General features: G+C 40.2%; 2 protein-coding genes across 2 annotated transcripts in view; one reads left to right on the top strand and one right to left on the bottom strand.

The window, feature by feature from the left end:
• The window catches only part of barx2 (BARX homeobox 2), a 51,562-nt gene extending 44,353 nt beyond the window's left edge, over positions 1-7,209 (bottom strand). Inside the window, exon 1 of the mRNA XM_062961132.1 lies at positions 6,873-7,209. Coding sequence (XP_062817202.1) covers positions 6,873-7,050 — 178 coding nt within the window. The 5' untranslated portion in view covers positions 7,051-7,209. The remainder of the gene's footprint in view (positions 1-6,872) is intronic.
• The window catches only part of LOC134293432 (uncharacterized), a 451,452-nt gene that overhangs the window by 295,725 nt on the left and 135,908 nt on the right, over positions 1-19,819 (top strand). The window lies entirely within an intron of this gene.

The following is a 19,819-nucleotide window of genomic DNA, read 5'->3' as shown; positions in this document are numbered from 1 at the left end:
CCGAAGGGACTCACAGAGACTCACATGGGGACTAAACCCAGCAATACACAATAAAATACAATCACATAAATGCATTTAAAACATATAAACATAAAATCATAAAACATATAAATCACTACACCATACTGGCTAAAGAAGATTTGTGCTATAAGTCAACTTGGAATTCAAAAATGCAGTTTAAAACAATTTCTTGGCAAAATCTACTTGAACTTGCAAGAATAGTTGTCCCTTATTCCTGCATTGTAGGGTCAGAAAAATATAAACAAAAGTCTGAAATAAAGTAACTCATAGTAGCATAAAAGGAAGCATCAATGGTTTTCTTTTAATCCAGTTGGTCAAAAGTTCCCAGTTTTCATATTGTAGCCAATCTCACTCAATGATTTCTATATTTCAGTGGTAATCCGTAATAAATACATGGGAACTAATTGTGTGAATCAAATGCGATGACTCAAATAACTTCTAAATTTTTTTCAAGCATAAAGATATTGTGAATAAACTAAACACCTCAGAGTTTAAAACATACACCATCCATGAATAGACACTGAATCATTGCATTTTACAACAGGTTGAATCATTCTTGCAAAACTAAAGTGAGTAACCCCTAGGTATTTTGCTCACTCTTCCTAACGCCAAGAATTATGCGTAAGAAATTGTGTGTCAAAAATTCATTAAGAAACTGAAACACGTGTCTTTTAAAATTGTTTGTTCCTCTCCGCCTCAGAAAAGTGATTTCATGAAGTATTTTGGATTTGGGATCAAATATCTGCTGAAAGTTAGTCAATATTAATTTGGTATTCTGAACTGCAAATATGGAAAGTTTGTGAGAATATTTTAAAATATGAGAATATTTAGAATGTGAGGATATTAACTCTACTGGCTGCCCTTATTGGTTTTTTTTAAAACTATATAGAATCAATCTTTCACACAATGTAGAAAAATAAATGTCACTTTAAAGTGCATGTTTATGAGGAAGTTAGCATACCTTTATTTAATGAGTATTATTCCCAGCATGGAACAACTGCAATTTTAGTGGCATTTGAAACTTACAGAGTTTTTTTAATCATTCCAGAAGTTGTTTTGGGGTTTCTGAACGGAATGGTAATTCATGATTTCGAGCAGATCAGACACGCTAATGGAGTTGCATTTACTAATCCAGATGAGCACAACGCTTCTAAAGGATCCAAACTTCAGTAAAAATAACAATAAAACAAAATCTTGCCTGCATATCTTTAGTAAGGATTTACTCCAAAATTCTTGGCTCAATTCTGATGACATAAAAGAGAATACTCAATGGATATTGATATGGAGATAGAAATGACAAGATAATATTGCAGCAAGAATGGTAATTGTCTATGAGTCGCTCTGAAAATGAAGTCTGCGCAGACAGGAAGGGTTGGCCTCTAAGTAATTTTCTAACAATCTAATTAATCTTTTGGGCTGTTTATACTATGCAATTTATTCTCCAGACTGAGATATAATGACAAAACATTTTTGAGAACGAAATCGGTGAATCCCAAATGGTCGGAATCTCATCAGCGGCAGCTGGAAACTATCGCCTTTCAGCCAAAAACTATTACTAAGCTCATCATTTCCTAAGCTCATTTACTCAAAAATACATTTCGCTGAGTTTCGTAATGCTTTTATCTCCTTAATCCATGTGTTTAGGACTTTGGTCTAGATAGAAAAGCAACTTCTTCATCAGACAGAAAATCAGCGAGAGGTACTAACTATAAAACCAATATAGATATCCACTGCAGTGACTCTGAAGCCTCTGTATTAAATAGTTATATGACTTATTTATCTACATTTCTACTGATAAGGATGATACCAAAAGCAGTGTATGTTTCAGAGCATATGTGCTTTCAAGTTGCTTGCCGATTTATGGCAACTTAATGAATCTCATAGGGTTTTCTTAAGCAAGGAATACTCAGAAGGCTGTTTTGCCTTTTTTGCAAATTGAAGCTACAGTATCTGGCATGCTTTGGTAATCTTCCATCCAAGTACGACAGAACAGTAGTAATATTATTACCAGAAATAACAAAACAGTGAAAATAATGTGCCGCCAATGTGCTGCACACAGCACAGTTTCAAAGCCATGCAGCACATTGCTTCTTAAAATACTGAAATTCCAGAATAATTTAATGGTTTTGGGCATCTAAAAACCCTAAAAACTTGGATCTCAGGCTGTAGTGCAATGATATTAATGTACAAGCAAGTCTCATTGAACATAGTCACAATCTGTACCAGATAATGTGGTTGGTGTAAATATTCATTTTACAATTAATTCATTTTCTAAAAGTTACTTGTGGCTATTGTAAAGAAACAACAGACAGAAGGAAATATGATTCTCCAAAACTGACAGAGAAAGCACCACCAGTGTTGCATTAAATTGTAATTGTGGGAGTTTTCTTATTCATTTTCTATAGGTAGTTTAGCGCCCGATTGGTGAATCAAACAGACACTGGCTTTGATTAAACAAGTCAAGTCTACATCTTCTTTTGCTTCAGCACTTGAGAAATGTGATACTTGTGTTTTGTTCTATGTACATTCTGTTTTATATGTTTTGTAGGGAAACTTATATCGAAAGACCTTGGGTTTGATTCAGCACCAATCTGCATAATTTTGAACAGGACTTCTCTGTAGTAAAATCAGCAAAAACTTCAAAGTGCCATTCAATGTTCAACTATTTCTGAATTGGTTCCTTTCAAACACTTCAAATGCATATCTTTTCTTATATATATTTCCCAGTTTATTTTCAAAGGCTTACACATGTTACTCCATTGTAAAATAATCAAAATAATCAAGAACTTAAAGGCAGTTGTGGCTTTAAGTTCTCATTTCTGACATTTGAGTTGTTTAAAGATTTGGAAGCCACTCTTCTCTAATTCTCAATTTTGTCCAGTTTAGGTATTCAATCAGAATGTTTTCTCAGTGGTGAATCACAAACTTGGATTTTGCTATTTAGAGCCCCTGCGTGATCTCAACCCATAATATACCTCTCACGGGACAGCAAATGTATCCAACTGAACAATTTAAACCAACGTTTTTTTTCTCAATTCAATCCTGGGTTGACAGTTTGCAGCTAACTCTTCTTCTAACTGAAAGTAACATCAGGAATGTCAATTAAGGAAAGAAAAGGCAATAATGTCAGATCTCACACAGAAGACACTACATTTTTCACCCATGTATTCTACAGAGGCAGTTAAGTTGCTATTTTTTTTTCTCTCAACCATCACTGAGATAGATTAGGCTAAGAAATAAGAACTTTCCAACAGTCACCCAATGAATCAAAGCCAAACCAACTTTGCTCTCTCCGATAAAGGTCCAGCAACACTACTAAGGAATTACATCTGAATTTTAAAACACAACTTGAACATGTGAAGGACAGGACAACTGCAAACCAGTTCAGTCCAGCTAAAGACTGGATTCCACATCACACACAAATAAAGACTGGGTAGGGGGGATCCAGAGTCCAGAACATTTGATGGTCAACACACCAAGGAAGTCCAAATTCAGGCAAGGACATTTCATTCTTCTAAGTTTTCTATGGAAGAAGGATCTCTTGCTTTAAGAGCCTTTGGCCCAACTAGTTCAAATCCTCAGCTACACACTTGTCCAACTCTGAAACTTCCAAATGTAGACTTTTTTTGGGTTGCTGTGAGTTTTCCATGCTGTATGGCTATGTTCCAGAAGCATTCTCTTCTGACGTTTTGCCCACATCTACTGCCATAGATGTGGGCAAAACGTCAGGAGAGAATGCTTCTGGAACATAGCCATACAGCACGGAAAATTCACAGCAACACAGTGATTCTGGTCATGAAAGCCTTCGACAAAACATAGACCTTTTTATTCCAGGCTGATGAAGCCAGAAATCACTGCCATTCATTTTAAGTTACTCACAATCATTCACATAGGAATTAACCACACTTTGCACATAATCTGAGTCCTCCTTCTTTTCCACTCTAGAAGTCCTCATTTGTGGAATTCCAAATGGAAATAAGTGATAGTTAATGCATTTTTAATTAACTTATCTTGGATACAAATGTTCAATTATGTTCTGAGCTTGGAGTAGCTTTCAACCCCTGCAAAGTCCATTGTTTTCAGACTTATGTGCTCATCATAGGAAGAGAAAGAAGCAGAAGAGTTTACGGCTGCATCCAATATAGTCATTTAGCCATTGATGGATGCTAATTGTAAAAATATTAATATAGTAACTGACTTGTTTTTATACAGAATCACAGATTAGAAAGAATTGTTTAGTGAATCTTTGGGGAAGAGGAGGAAATTGCTTTATTGGAAATTATTTAATTTATATGCAGCCCTGATCAGCAAATAACTTACAGGATTACTGGTAGAGGATGCCACAATCCTGCCAACCAGATTGCTCCTAGGTTGACAAAAACTGTACTATTTTAATATTTCTAACTTATTGAGTATTGCCACAGCAGCCCTGAATATACAGTAGAGTCTCACTTATCCAACATTCTGGATTATCCAACGCATTTTTGTAGTCAATGTTTTCAATACATCGTGATATTTTGGTGCTAAATTCATAAATACAGTAATTACTACATAGCATTACTGCGTATTGAACTACTTTTTCTGTCAAATTTGTTGTATAACATGCTGTTTTGGTGCTTAATTTGTAAAATCATAACCTAATTTGATGTTTAATAGGCTTTTTCTTAATTCCTCCTTATTATCCAACATATTCACTTATCCAACATTCTGCCGTTTACGTTGGATAAGTGAGACTCTACTGTATAATCAATTAATCAATACATGGGAAAATACAAAAATATTTCTTTCAAGTGAAGTGATTTAATCCACAGGCCCCTAATTGCTAATTGAAAGCACAGAATGGACCAATCGCTGTCTGCACATCTGTCACCTCTGGAAAACTTATGGCAAGAATAAGTGTCTCTTTTTCCCCATCTAAATGGCAGCCACAAAGTAATGCCACAAAAAAGGGCTTATAAAATTTCATTTTCTTTTGCAGGAGGATTTGTGCTCCTTTCCTAGCATGTGTGCATTGCTCCAAGCAAATTACTGCCACTTTTTAAGAAAAATAACATTCAACCACAGTTGTAAACAAACCCATAGAGAACAGAAATTGCGACTCAGGAGGGAGCTCAGCAGCATCTTTGAGATTTGGGTGGATTTGGGCTAGATTCCACTCCTACCATCATATAACTGCTGCAATGTCTGTGGCATTAATTTTGAACTCTTGGAATGCATCTGAAGAAGCTCCAACATTCATAAATCTGAATTAAAGCTACTGCTATATTTTAAATCCACCTCATTTTGTAATGCGGCAAGGGACTTACACCAGGAAGAATTAAATTAAGACACTGGCTCACTGCAATAACAATTTTGCCTTTTCAAGGAAACATTCCTTCAGCCCTCAAATTGTTAACATTTCAAAGTTTGGGATGCTGAAAATCATGATAGATCTCTTGATACCTTGGCTGTATTTACAACCCCTTGGCCACATTGCCTTCACTTCAGAAACCTAAAGTATATTTCCAAATATTTTATGTACAGTAGAGTCTCACTTATCCAAGCTTCTGGATAATCCAAGCCATTTTTGTAGTCAATGTTTTCAATAAATCATGATATTTTGGTGCTAAATTCGTAAATACAGTAATTACAACATAACATTACTGCATATTGAACTACTTTTTCTGTAAAATTTGTTGTATAACATGATGTTTTGGTGCTTAATTCGTAAAACCATAACCTAATTTGATGTTTAATAGGCTTTTCCTTAATCTCTCCTTATTATCTAAGATATTCGCTTATCCAAGCTTCTGCCAGCCCGTTTAGCTTGGATAAGTGAGACTCTACTATATTTATTTATTCTGGGCAGCCTCCGATGATGTAGCAGATTAAACCGCTGAGCTGCTGAATTTGCTGACCGAAAGGTTGGCAGTTCGAATCTGATGAGCGGAGTGAGCTCCCAGTGTTAGCCCCAGCTTCTGCCAACCTAGCAGTTCAAAAACATGCCAATGTGAGTAGATCAATAGGTACCGCTCCGGCGGGAAGATAACAGCACTCCATGGAGTCATGCCGGCCACACGGCCTTGGAGGTGTCTACGGACAATGCTGGCTCTTTGGCCTAGAAATGGAGATGAGCACCAACCCCCAGAGTCAGACACAACTAGACTTAATGTCAGGAGAAAACCTTTACCCTATCCTTATTTATTCCAAGGACATTCAACACAAAACATTTCCGGGCGGCTCATCCTGAAGCCACCAAACTTCCTCGTGGAGAGTTTGCCATAGAACTGCGTTGTATGGTCAGTGTAGAGGAGTGTTTTCCAAACATTTTGTGTTGGTGGCACACTTTTGAGACTTGCGTCCTTTCGCGACACGGTCATTCGGTTTTACGAGCGAACAGAGGCGAAGAGATATCCACACATACATAATGAGATATATGGGGAGGCACAACATGGAAAGATATGACTTGTTTCAAGTCAAGGTTTCAGTTATGGTCACCTGTCATGTGGTTGAGACACCAACCTGGAGCAAGATACAGTTCGGAAAGTTTTGATGTAGACTAGGAATGGTCCAACTTGGGCCATGCAGATGTTTTGGACTCCAACTCCCACCATTCCTCGCAGCCTCAGGCCCCTTCCTTTTCCCCCTCAGCCGCTTAAGCGGCTGAGGGGGAAAAGGAAGGGGCCTGAGGCTGCGAGGAATGGTGGGAGTTGGAGTCCAACACATCTGCATGGCCCAAGTTGGACCATTCCTGGTGTAGACCCAATGGTGATGCTACCAACCAACTTCTTCCCCTGAATCTCCAAGATGCTCCAAGATCCCTTTGTCTAGTGAAGTTGGAAACCTGGGGGTCAAAGGGGGGTGTCTCTTACCGGAGCAGGAGTGGAGGGCTTTGGGCCGGACGAGGAGCGAGGGCCCGACGGAGTAGAGCGAGAGCTTCTCGAAGTAGTGGCAGGTCTCCTTGGAGAGGATCTCGTCGATCATGAAGGTCTTGTAGCGCCTCCTGCCTGCCTTGAGCTGCTGCCCGGGGGCCTCGCCGGGACAGTGCATGGCTGGCACCGGGGCCAAAGAGGGGCCCAGGGCTCCGAGACCAAGCCCCCTCCCCTCCCGCGCTCCCGGCCCGTCCGCCTCCTTCCTCCGCCGCTTCGCCTCCTGCGTCTCTTCCTCCTGTGGCTCCAGCCTCCTCCTCCTCCTCCTCCGCAGCCTCCCGCCCCTTTATAACCCGCCGCGCCTCTCCCGCCGAGGATTCGGCGCCTGTCAATCACTCCTATTTTAAGATTTCGGGGGTGGGTCGAGGGGGGGTGCCTTCTTCCCCCGCCCTTCCTTTCTCCCTCGGGATGGGGAAGAGTCCTGGGTTCGAATTCGGACCATATTGTATGGATTCCTCCCTCCCTCCTTCCCTTCCTCTCTTTTTCCTTCCTTCTTTCCTTCTGTCCTCCCCCTCTTCTTTCCTCCCTTCCTTCTCTTCCCTTCCCTTTGCTTCCTTCCCTCCTTTTTCCCCTTCCTTCCTCCCTTTTTTCCCTTCCTTCCTCTTCTGTCCTTCCTCTCTTCTTTCCCTTCTCTTCCTTCCCTCCCTCCTTTCTTTCCTTCCTTCTTCCTTCCATCCCTTCCTCCTTTCCTTCCCTTTTCCTTCCTTTTTTCTCCCTTCCCTTCCTCCTTTCCTTCCCCTTCCTTCTTTCCCTTCTTCCTTTCCTTCCCTTTCTTCCTGCCTTCCTCCCTTTTTCCTTCCTTCCTTCCCTTCCTCCTTTCCTTCTCCCTTCCTTCCCTTCCTTTCTTCTTTCCCTTCTTCCTTCCCTTCCCTCCCTCCTTTCCTTCCTTCCTTCCTTCCTTCCTCCCTTTTTCCTTCCCCCTTCCTTCCCTTCCTTTCTTCTTTCCCTCCCTCCCTTCTTTCCTTCCTTCTTTCCTTCCTCCCTCTCTCTTTCCTTCCTTCTTTCCTTCCTTCCTTCTTTCCCTTCCCTTCCTACCCTCCTTTCTTTCTTTCCTTCCTTCCCTTCCTCCTTTCCTTCCCCCTTCCTTCTTTCTTTCCCTTCCCTTTCCTTCCCTCCCCTTTTCCTTCCTTCTTCCTTCCTTCCCTTCCTCCTTTCCTTCCCCCTTCCTTCTTTCCATTCTTCCTTTCCTTCCCTCCCTCCTTTCCTTCCTTCCTGCCTTCCTCCCTTTTTCCTACCTTCTTCCTTCCTTCCCTTTCTCCTTTCCTTCCCCCTTCCTTCTTTCTTTCCCTTCCCTTTCCTTCCCTCCCTTTTTCCTTCCTTCTTCCTTCCTTCCCTTCCTCCTTTCCTTCCCCCTTCCTTCTTTCTTTCCCTTCCCTTTCCTTCCCTCCCTTTTCCCTTCCTTCTTCCTTCCTTCCCTTCCTCCTTTCCTTCCCCTTCCTTCTTTCCATTCTTCCTTTCCTTCCCTCCCTCCTTTCCTTCCTTCCCTTCCTTCCTCCCTTTTTCCTTCCTTCTTCCTTCCTTCCCTTCCTCCTTTCCTTCCCCCTTCCTTCTTTCTTTCCCTTCCCTTTCCTTCCCTCCCTTTTTCCTTCCTTCTTCCTTCCTTCCCTTCCTCCTTTCCTTCCCCCTTCCTTCTTTCTTTCCCTTCCCTTTCCTTCCCTCCCTTTTTCCTTCCTTCTTCCTTCCTTCCCTTCCTCCTTTCCTTCCCGCTTCCTTCTTTCCATTCTTCCTTTCCTTCCCTCCCTCCTTTCCTTCCTTCCCTTCCTTCCTCCCTTTTTCCTTCCTTCCTTCTTCCTTCCTTCCCTCCCTCCTTTCCTTCCTTCCCTTCCTTCCTCCCTTTTTCCTTCCTTCCTTCTTCCTTCCTTCCCTTCCTCTTTTCCTTCCCCCCTTCCTTCTTTCTTTCCCTTCCCTTTCCTTCCCTCCCTCCTTTCCTTCCTTCCTCCCTTTTTCCTTTCTTCTTCCCTTCTGTCCTTCCTTCCATCCTTTTCCTTCCTTCCTTCTTTTCTCCATCTCTCCTTCCCTTCCCTTCCTCTCTCCCTTCTTCCCTTCGGGAGGAGATCTCAAGGCGTTTCGACCTGTCACTCCTCTGACTGGTAAATTATGGACTAATTTTCTGAAGAATGAACCGATCATCCTCGTGTCGCTTCAGTCAAATCTCACTTGATCCGACCGTCGCTATTTCTCTGACACATTCAGCTAAGACATGATTTCTACATAACCTAGGACTTCAAACTACTTGTGGAGGCTTTATATGTGTGTGTATAATAATATAGGTGTATAATAATTGGAAAGATGATATAGATATAAAGCCCCAACAAGTAGTTTGAAGTTCCAGGTAAAGTAGAAACCATGTCTTAGCTGTATATGTGTGTTTGTGTGTGTATAAGATAGGATAAAGGTTTTCCTCTGACATTAAGTCCAGTCGTGTCCGACTCTGGGGATTGGTGGTCATCTCGATTTCTAAGCCGAATAATAATAATAATAATTCCATAAATAATAATAATAATAATAATAATAATAATAATAATAATAATAATAATAATAATAATAAACTCAGCCGCTATCAGGACCTCAAGATTGAACTTCAAAGACTTTGGCAGAAACCAGTGCAGGTGGTCCCGGTGGTGATGGGCACACTGGGTGCCATGCCAAAAGATCTCAGCCGGCATTTGGAAACAATAGACATTGACAAATTTACGATCTGCCAACTGCAAAAGGCCACCCTACTGGGATCTGCGTGCATCATCCGAAAATACATCACACAGTCCTAGACGCTTGGGAAGTGTTCGACTTGTGATTTTGTGATACAAAATCCAGCATATCTATCTTGTTTGCTGTGTCATAATAAAATAATAATAACTTTATTTATATACCGCTCTATCTCCCCGAAGGGACTCAGGCCGAAGAGCCGGCGTTGTCCCTATACACCTCCAAGGTCCTATACACCTCCTGGAGTTACCTATTGATCTACTCACATTTGCATGTTTGCATGCTAGGTTGGCAAAAGCTGGGGCTAACAGCGGGAGCTCACCCCATATATATTATAATGTTTTTCGTTCATATCTTTCCAATTATATACACATATATAACTATAATGTGTTGGTGTTCTCGTTAAGAACTCCTTGCCTGATTTCGTTCCAGTTTGACTAAGCACTCGTTTATATCCCGACATATATTTTAAGGATACACACAAATAAAGCCTGGATGAGTCTTCTTCCTTGTTTCTGATTAGTAATAAAGATAATAATAACAATAATAATACTCTAATTTCTTACCCGCCTCTCCCCATGGCTGGAGGCGGATGACAACATAGCTTAAAAACACAGAATCGTGACATAAAATACACAGATTTAAAACCTCTGTTGAGCCTTTAGAAAGAAAAGAAGTCAAAAGGAAAGCAAGGCAGCAAATGTAAACACAGAAAGGGATCCATCGTGTATTTTAATTGACTTGGATGCTAAATTCGATTTTAATACTGTATTTATATACTATGTTTAATTGCATTGCGTTTTTTTCCTGCATGTTGTGAGCTGCTTTACCTCTCAGTCAAGAGATAATAATTATGAGTTGCTGTGAGTTTTCCCCTCTGTATGGCTATGTTCCAGAAGCATTCTCTCCTGACGTTTCGCCCACATCTATGGCTTCGGTGTCTGGAAGGAGGGAGTCAAAGGAGTTCCAGTTCATTGCATAGAGATTGTTCTTTCTGAGTTGCTGTGAGTTTCCCGCACTGTACGGCCATGTTCCAGAAGCATTCTCTCCTGACGTTTCGCCTACACCTATGGCAGATATCCTCAGAGGTTGTGAAGTATATTGGAGACTAGGCAAGTGAGATTTATATATCCGTGGGAGAAAGAACTCTGACTATTAGAGGCAAGTGTGAATGTTGCAATTAATCAACTTGATTAGCACTGAAAAGCATCGCAGCTTCAAAGTCTGGCTAATTCCTTCCTGGGGGAATCCTTTGTTGGGAGGTGTTAGCTGGTCCTGGTTGTTTCATGTTTCATTGAAATCCACAACAATTTCAAGAGAAAGGAGGAAAGCATGAAAATGAATAAAATCTGGCTACCAGGATTTTTAAAAACTCCAAAATCAGGACAGTAAATAAAGGACAACATTCAGAAAACAAGGGAATTCCAGACAGGAAACAATTAGCAACCCAGTGATTTCGGTCATGAAAGCCTTCGACAACACGATGACAATAATAATAATAATAATAATAATAATAATAATAATAATAATAATAATAATAATAATAATAATGTCTCTCCCGGAAATGTAGCCAACGATTTTTTGGAAGGAAGGGGAAGGATTGGTTTCCCAGTGGAGTCACACCTTGTTCTGTTTCCAGCCTTCACTTTAATTACTCTTGTAATTTATTAGTCGTCGTATTTCTTGGGTTTTTTTTTAAGACATCATTAATAACCGTTCTTTTCGTGAGCCAAGACCTGTCTCTTTGTCATTCCAAAGTGTATGAGTGTTGTTGTTTTTCCTCGGTTTCTAGCTCTGTTGTTTGGGAATGATTTCGTTGCGGCTCCATCACTCCTTGGCAGCTAAAAATAAAGTTCTCCTGAAGCTGCAACTCCTAAGATTCGATAGCATTGAGCCATGGCAGTTAAAGAGGAATCAAACTGCGTTAATTCTACAGTGTAGATGCATTTTACCCAGAAGTGCCATTCACTGAGACTTTTTCCCAATTGATTTACCATTGCAGTCCAAATTAACAATTTATTTAAGTAATACCAAACAGATTACTTGTTGTGGAAGGTTTTCATGGCGGAAATCACTGGGTTGCTGTGAGTTTTCCAAGCTGTATAGTTATGTTCCAGAAGCATTCTCTCCTGACGTTTCGCCCACATCTGTGGCAGGCATCCTCAGAGGTTGTGAGGTTTGTGGAAACTAAGCAAGTGATGTTTATATATCTGTGGAAGGTCCAGGGCGGGAGAAAGAACTCTTCTGTTGGAGGCATTGAATAGCCTTGCAGCTTCAAAGCCTGGCTGCTTCCTGCCTGGGGAAATCCTTTGTTGGCCCTGATTGGAATTCCCCTGATTTCTGGGTGTTGTTCTTTATTTACTGTCCTGATTTTATAGCTTTTTAAAAATACTGGTATCCAGATTATAAAAAGTTTATTCTTATATCCTGCCCCAGCTTCCCCAAGGTACTACTTGTGGTGGCTTACATGCAACAATAACGCAACAATAAAATACAACAACATAAGATACATTCAATTACAATGAATCGAACCCTTGTCTGCTTGAGAAAAGTGTGAATGTCGCAATTAACCCCATTGATTAGCATTGAAAAGCCTTGCAGCTTTAAAGCCTGGCTGATTTCTGCATGGGGGAAATCCTTTGTTTTGGTTTCCATGAACCAACCTGGACGCAGCATATTATTTGAAAAACACTGAAATGCTGGACCACTCTCACAACCACCATGTCATGCTACACAGAGAAGCCACTGAAATCCACAATTTGTGTGGACAATTTCAACAGAAAGGAGGAAACCATGGAAATGAACAAAATCTGGCTGCCAGGATTTAAAAAAAATTAAAACCAGGACAGTAAATAAAGAACAACACTCAGGATACGGAGGAATTCCTGTCAAGAATAAATCAGGTCCAGCTAACACCTCCCAACAAAGGATTCCCCCAAGCAGAAAGCAGCCAGACCTTGAAGCTGAAAGTCTATTCAAGGCTAATCGGGTGGTGGGGGAAGAGAACTAGGTTAATTGCTGTAATAGCAAGTTTTATGCATATGTCTTTGATGTTTTTATAGTTTTAATGGTTTTAATCTACAGTTGTATGTATTTTATTTAGATATGTGATATATTTTTATATATTTGTAAGGCGTTGAATTTTGCCATTTATTATGTTGTAAACCGCTTTGAGTCCCCCCAGGGGTGAGAAAAGCGGTATAGAAATGCAGATAATAATAATAATAATAATAATAATAATAATAATAATAATAATAATAATAATAATATATTTATATATCTGTGGAATAATGTCCAAGGTGGGTGAAAGAACTCTTGCAATTGGCCACCTTGATTATTATTATTATTATTATTATTATTATTATTATTATCTGACTTTGTATCAATAATAATAATAATAATAATAATAATAATAATAATAATAATAATAATCAAGGTGGCCAATTGCAATATTCATACTTGACTCAAACAGACAAGAGTTCTTTTTCCCACCTTGGACATTATTCCACAGGTATATAAACCCCACTTGCCTAGTTTCCAACAGACCTCACAACCTCTGAGGGTGCCTGCCACAGATGTGGGCGAAACGTCAAAAGAGAATGCTTCTGAAACATAGCCAGACAGTCCAGAAAACTCACATCAATCCATATTACTTGTTGTGCATTCTATTATTTTGAAGGAAGGCAGAGCAAGGAGACAGAGCAAGAGGCTGAAATCACAACTCAAACACCCCAAACCTCATGCTTTGAAGAAGCACCCAATAATGATAATAATTCTTATATCTGCCTTGATTTCTGGTAGGGAATGGGACGTTCCTGTATCACTATTTTATGTCTCCAAAAAGTATTCAATTTAGCATTGATCGAGTATATCTAAAACTCAATTTATATTTCTAAAAGAGTATACATCCATTTTCCTTTTAAGTGACCTTCTTCAATTCCCCTCCCAAGGAAAAAGAAACAGGAACAAAAAAATTGGACTGCTGTTCTATGTCACTCTATTTATATCCAGAAATTGGGGCTACAGTAGAGTCTCGCTTATCCACGCTTCTGGATTATCCAAGCCATTTTTGTAGTCAATATTTTCAACATATTATGATATTTTGGTGCTAAATTCGTAAATACAGTAATTACAACATAACATTACTGCGTATTGAACTACTTTTTCTGTCAAATTTGTTGTCTAACATGATGTTTTGGCGCTTAATTTGAAAAATCATAACCTAATTTGATGTTGAATAGGCTTTTCCTTAATCCCTCCTTATTATCCAAGATATTCGCTTATCCAAGCTTCTGCCGGCCCGTTTAGCTTGGATAAGTGAGACTCTACTGTATTTATTTCGTATTAAAGGTTGAGAATGAGATTTACCTCTGGGAAGTAAATGGAGAATTAATGCATTTTCATAGATAGAATCATAGAATAGTAGAGTTGGAAGAGACCTCATGGGCCATCTAGTCCAACCCCCGCTAAGAAGCAGGAAATCGCATTCAAAGAAGCAGGAAATCGCATTCAAAGAAGCAGGAAATCGCATTCAAATTTTAATCCTGGGATTTGTAGTTTTCTGAGGCACCAGTCGTTTTGGGGAAAAGACCTAGCAGGGCTACATAGCATTGCTCCATGGCGTTTAAAAGGTAAATGTAAAGGTTTTCCCGTGATATTAAGTCTAGTCATGTCCAATTCTGGGGGTTGGTGTGCTCATCTCCATTTCTAAGCCGAAGAGCCGGCATTGTCCGTAGACACCTCCAAGGTCATGTAGCCGGCATGACGTTACCTTCCCGCCAGAGCGGTAGCTATTGATCTACTCACATTTGCATGTTTTCGAACTGCTAGGTTGGCAGAAGCTGGGGCTAATAGCGGGAGCTCACTCCGCTCTCTAGATTCGAACCTCCGACCTTTCGGTCAGCAGCTCAGCGGTTTAACCCAGTGTTAAAGTGGTGTCAAAAGGCGTTAATGTTATAGTGGAGACGGAGATTGGCACCTTGAAGGATATATCTCTATCCTTTCACATTGGGCGCAGTGATTCCCCTTAAACGATCATGGCGTTAGAGATTATTTAAATAGAGAAAAGAGGAATTGAGATTTTAAAAGCCTTTCCAAGGCACTTTCTTGGACCAAAGAAGAGCAAACAACAACGTTTGCTTATTTCCCTTCTCTCCTGACTTTCCCCCAAAACTGGAACTCAAAATAGTTGAAGTTCAGTTTCTGGAAAATGGGAGACATGTGTGAGTCGTTTTTAAAAAAATAAAATATGAATCGCATTCATCTTGACGTTTGCTTCTCTTCTGTTTCTTGGGCGTGGAATCCTTCTCCCTTGAGATTGAGCCTGGTTTGCAGTGGCCTGAGATATATTTATTCTCCATTTCTTTCTCGTCTTTCAGGAATGTGGCTGCGAAGCTTTGCTTTAAACCGACCTTTCAAGACAAGATGGGAGATTAGCATTTTAAAGACGCTGAAATAACAACACAGCACACAAAACACCCCAAAGCTCATGCTTTGAAAAAGGCGCCCAATATTTATAACAACTATTGTCACAGCTGTCTTGATTTTTGGTAGGAAATGAGACATTTTAATGTCATTATTTTATGTATCCAAAAAGTATTCAATTTTGTATTTTAAAAAACCCTCTAAAATCAGGACAGCAAAGAAAGAACAACACTCTGAAAACAGGGTCCAGACAAGAAACAATCAGGACCAGCTAACACCTCCCAACAAATGATTCCCCCAGGCAGGAAACAGCCAGGCTTTCGGTATTAAAAAAAACCCCCTCTAAAATCAGGACAGCAAAGAAAGAACAACACTCTGAAAACAGGGGGATTCCAGACAAGAAACAATCAGGGCCAGCTAACACCTCCCAACAAAGGATTCTCCCCAGGCAGGAAACAGCCATGCTTTGAAGCTGCAAGACTATTCGATGCTAATCAAGGTGGCCAATTGAAACATTCACACCTGTCTCAAAAAGACCAGAGTTCTTGCTCCCACCCTGAACATTCTTACTTTTATGATTTGTATGTTTTTTTATGTATCAATTCGTTGTAATTGAATGTATCTTATGTTGTTGTATTTTATTGTTGCGTTATTGTTGGATGTAAGCCACTAAAAGCATGCAGTACCTTTGGGGAGATGGGGCAGGATAGAAGAATAAAGTTACAGTAGAGTCTCACTTATCCAACACTCACTTATCCAACGTTCTGGATTATACAACCCATTTCGGAGTCAATGTTTTCAATATATTGTGATGTTTTGGTGCTAAATTCGTAAATACAGTTATTACTACATAGCATTACTGCGTATTGAACTACTTTTTCTGTGAAATTTGTTGTGTAACATGATGTTTTGGTGCTTAATTTGTGAAATCATAATCTAATTTGATGTTTAATAGGCTTTTCCTTAAGCCCTCCTTATTATCCAACATATTCGCTTATCCAACATTCTGCCGGCCCCGTTTATGTTGGATAAGTGAGACTCGACTGTAGTATCTTTGGGGAGATGGGGCAGGATAGAAGAATAGTTATTATAATCTGGATACCAGTATTTTTTTAAAAAGCTCTAAAATCAAGACAGTAAATAAAGAACAACACCCAGAAATCAGGGGAATTCCAATCAAGGCCAACAAAGGATTCCCCCAGGCAGGAAGTAGTCAGACTTTGAAGCTGCAAGGCTCTTCAATGCTAATCAAGGTGACCAATGGCAACATTCACACTTGCCTCCAACAGAAGAGTTCTTTCTCCCATCCTGGACATTCCAAAGATATATAAACCCTACTTGCTTAGTTTGCAACGGATCTCACAACCTCTGAGGATGCCTGCCATAGATGTGGGCGAAACGTCAGGAGAGAATGCTTCTGGGATATGGCAAAACGGCCCAGAAAACTCACAGCAACTCAGAAACAACAATCTCTATGCAATGAACTGGAGATCATTTGACTGTTTCCTTCCAGATACCGAAGCTGTGTTTATTCCCAGCTGAATCCCAAGAAAAATATATCTATATCTATCTATATTTAATTGGATCAGATCCTTTGGACTCTATTTGGGGCGGCAGCACGCGCCATTATGTCCCTCTTTCTTTTTATTATATAAACAACAACAACAACAATAAAGCGGTGCCCAAGAAGCAACCTCATCCATCCAGCCGCAGTCCATTCAGAACCATCCAGGGCAAGAAAAGCGACTTTCTAAATTCAATCTAAAATCCGTTCTCCTTGGAATTGAGCCCTATTAAATTAAACGGGATTTGCTCCTGGGTAGAATTTTCCCCCCCTGATAGGTTATACTTTCCTTCCCAATACAAGCTGCCCGATAAATAGATGGAAATCGATTGCATTTTGCAACTGGACAACCCCCGCTTTCAATATTACTTAAGAGCTCCTCCTAGGTTAGTATTTCCCCCTATATTTTATACATATATATATATTTCCACCGAAGTGATGGGATCAAAGAGAGCCTCGTTTGAGGCAATGAAGTGTGCCTTTTTCTGGTTTTTCCCCCCATGAGTTGCTTCTTTCTGCCTTTCTGTCCTAGGGATCCAAATGGAGAATGATGCCATCCGGGCTCCAGACAAATCGAAAATAATTCTACACTATATTACATATACTGCACTTTATTATAGAACGAATGCAGTGTAATATGGCTCAATATCACGGAGTAATGGGACCTATAGTTTTACATTTAACCTCCTCCTCTTCCTCTTCCTCCTCTTCCTCCTTCTCTTCCTCCTCCTCCTTGGGTTGCTGTGAGTTTTCCAAGCTGTATGGCCATGTTGCAGAAGCATTTTCTCCTGACATTTCACCCACATCTATGGCAGGCACCCTCAGAGGTTTTGAAGTCTGTTGGAAACTAGGCAAGTGGGGTTTATATATCTGTGGAAGGTCCAGGGTGGGAAAAAGAACTCTTGTCTGTTACAGGCAAGTGTGACTATTGCAAAATATCACCTTGATTAGCATTGAATGGCTTTGCAGCTTCAAAGCTTGGCTGCTTCCTGTCTGGGCGAATCCTTTGTTGGGAGGTGATTGGCTGACCCTGATTGTTTCACAGATATATAAACCCCACTTGTCTAGTTTCCAACTGATCTCACAACCTCTGAGGATGCCTGCCGTAGATGTGGATGAAACATCAGAAGAGAATGCTTCTGGAACATATCCATTCAGCCCAGAAAAGTCACAGCAACCCAGTGATTTCTGCCATGAAAGCCTTCAACAACACATTATTATTATTATTATTATTATTATTATTATTATTATTATTATTATTATTATTATTATTAAAGTGTATTCACACCCTGCTTTTTCTCTCCACAAGGAGGCTCAAAGAGGGTTGCTGTGAGTTTTCCAGGATGTAGGGACATGTTCCAGAAGCAGTCTCTCCTGACGTTTTGCCCACATCTATGGCAGGCATCCTCAGAAGTTGTGAGGTCTGTTGGAAACTAGGCAAGTGGGGTTTATATATCTGTGGAATATCCAGGGTGGGAGAAAGAACTCTTGTCTGTTTGAGGCAAGTGTGAATGTTGCAGTTGGCTAGCTTGATTAGCATTGAATAGACTTTCAGCTTCAAGGTCTGGCTGCTTCCTGCCTGGGGGAATCCTTTGTTGGGAGGTGTTAGCCTTGTGTGCTGAGGCCTTGGCCTTTGTAAGCCGCATCGAGTCCTTCGGGAGATGCTAGCGGGGTACAAATAAAGTTTAATAATAATAATAATAATAATAATAATAATAATAATTAGCTGGCCCTGATTGTTTCCAGTCTGGAATTCCTCTATTTTTTTCAGAATGTTGTTCTTTATTTACTGTCCTGATTTAAGAGTTATTTTAATACTGGTAGTCGGATTCTGTTCATTTTCATGGTTTCCTCCTTTCTGTTGAAATTGTCCACATGCTTCTGTTGAAATTGTCCACTGTTGACAATTGTCCACAAATTGTCCACATTTCAATGGCTTCTCTGTGCAATCTGACATGGCGGTTGTTCGAGTGGTCCAGCATTTCTGTGTTCTCAAATACAGTAATATGCTGTGTCCAGGTTGGTTCATAAAAAATGCCTTTGACAACACTTTTCCATAATGTTTCCTGCAAAAAAATAAAAAATAATCACAGCATGCAATAGTATCGGGGTGAGCCAAAGGGAAAGCATGCCTTCAAAAGACACACAAGCATCTGTCTTGGTAGAAAATTAAGCCCTTAGATAGCGATCTAGTGCTAACACATATTTTCATCCTTAATCCCAGTATTTCCTACAATTGGTTTGAAGTCTGCCAGAGCATGACAGGATGGGAAGTGAGAAAAAAGGAACAACAGCCAGGGGAGTCGATATGGACCTGTGCTGAATGTTCTCCAGAAAGAGCCAGGAAAATATTTCAATTTTATGTTTGGTGTGGAATTTATTTATTTATTAAAGAAAAGAATAATACGGTTTATGCCACATGAAGCACACCCTGGCTGTCAATCAAAACCAAGCCGCTTTGGTCAGGAAGAATCAGGGGTTTTGTTTCGAAAACTGTAATGAAGCGGCTTGAATGGCAAACATCTGCCACAAAGGCTCAAAACAGCTGCTGGACTCACCAAAGGCTGCCTTGTCTGGTTAAACCTTTTCCTTTCCAGGAACATGAGATGCAGGATGGAAGGAAAGCAATGGATAAAGGAAGTGTCTCTCTCGAGAAGGAAGGTGGCAAGGACATCTCTTGATGAATGTGACATCTCCAAGGTTAGCCAGTATGTTTCCATAGCTGGTCTCCAAAGTCATCATCCAATACTCAAACCACTGCACCATGCTGGCTAGGAGCCCCCGGTGGCGCAACGGGTTAAGCCAGTGGTTCTCAACCTCCCTAATGCCACAACCCCTTAATACAGTTCCTCGTGTTGTAGTGACCCCCAACCATAACATTATTTTTGTTGCTACTTCATAACTATCACTTTGCTACTGTTATGAATCGTAATGTAAATATCTGAAATGCAGGCTGTAGTTTCATTCTCTGGACCAAATTTGGCAAAATACACCCAATTTTGAATACTTATGGGGTTGTGGAGGATTGCTTTTGCCATTTGGAAGTTGTAGTTGCTGAGATTTATAGTTCACCTACAATCAAAGATCATTCTGAAATGCTCCAGCAGTGGAATTGAACCAAACTAGGCACACAGAACTCACATGACAACAAGAAATACTGGAAGGGTTTGGTGGACATTGACCTTGAGTTTAAGAG

The sequence above is a fragment of the Anolis carolinensis genome, unplaced genomic scaffold (assembly GCF_035594765.1).
Source record: "Anolis carolinensis isolate JA03-04 unplaced genomic scaffold, rAnoCar3.1.pri scaffold_8, whole genome shotgun sequence".
In the NCBI taxonomy this organism is placed as follows: domain Eukaryota; kingdom Metazoa; phylum Chordata; class Lepidosauria; order Squamata; family Dactyloidae; genus Anolis; species Anolis carolinensis.
This window is presented reverse-complemented; position numbering and strand designations above follow the sequence as displayed.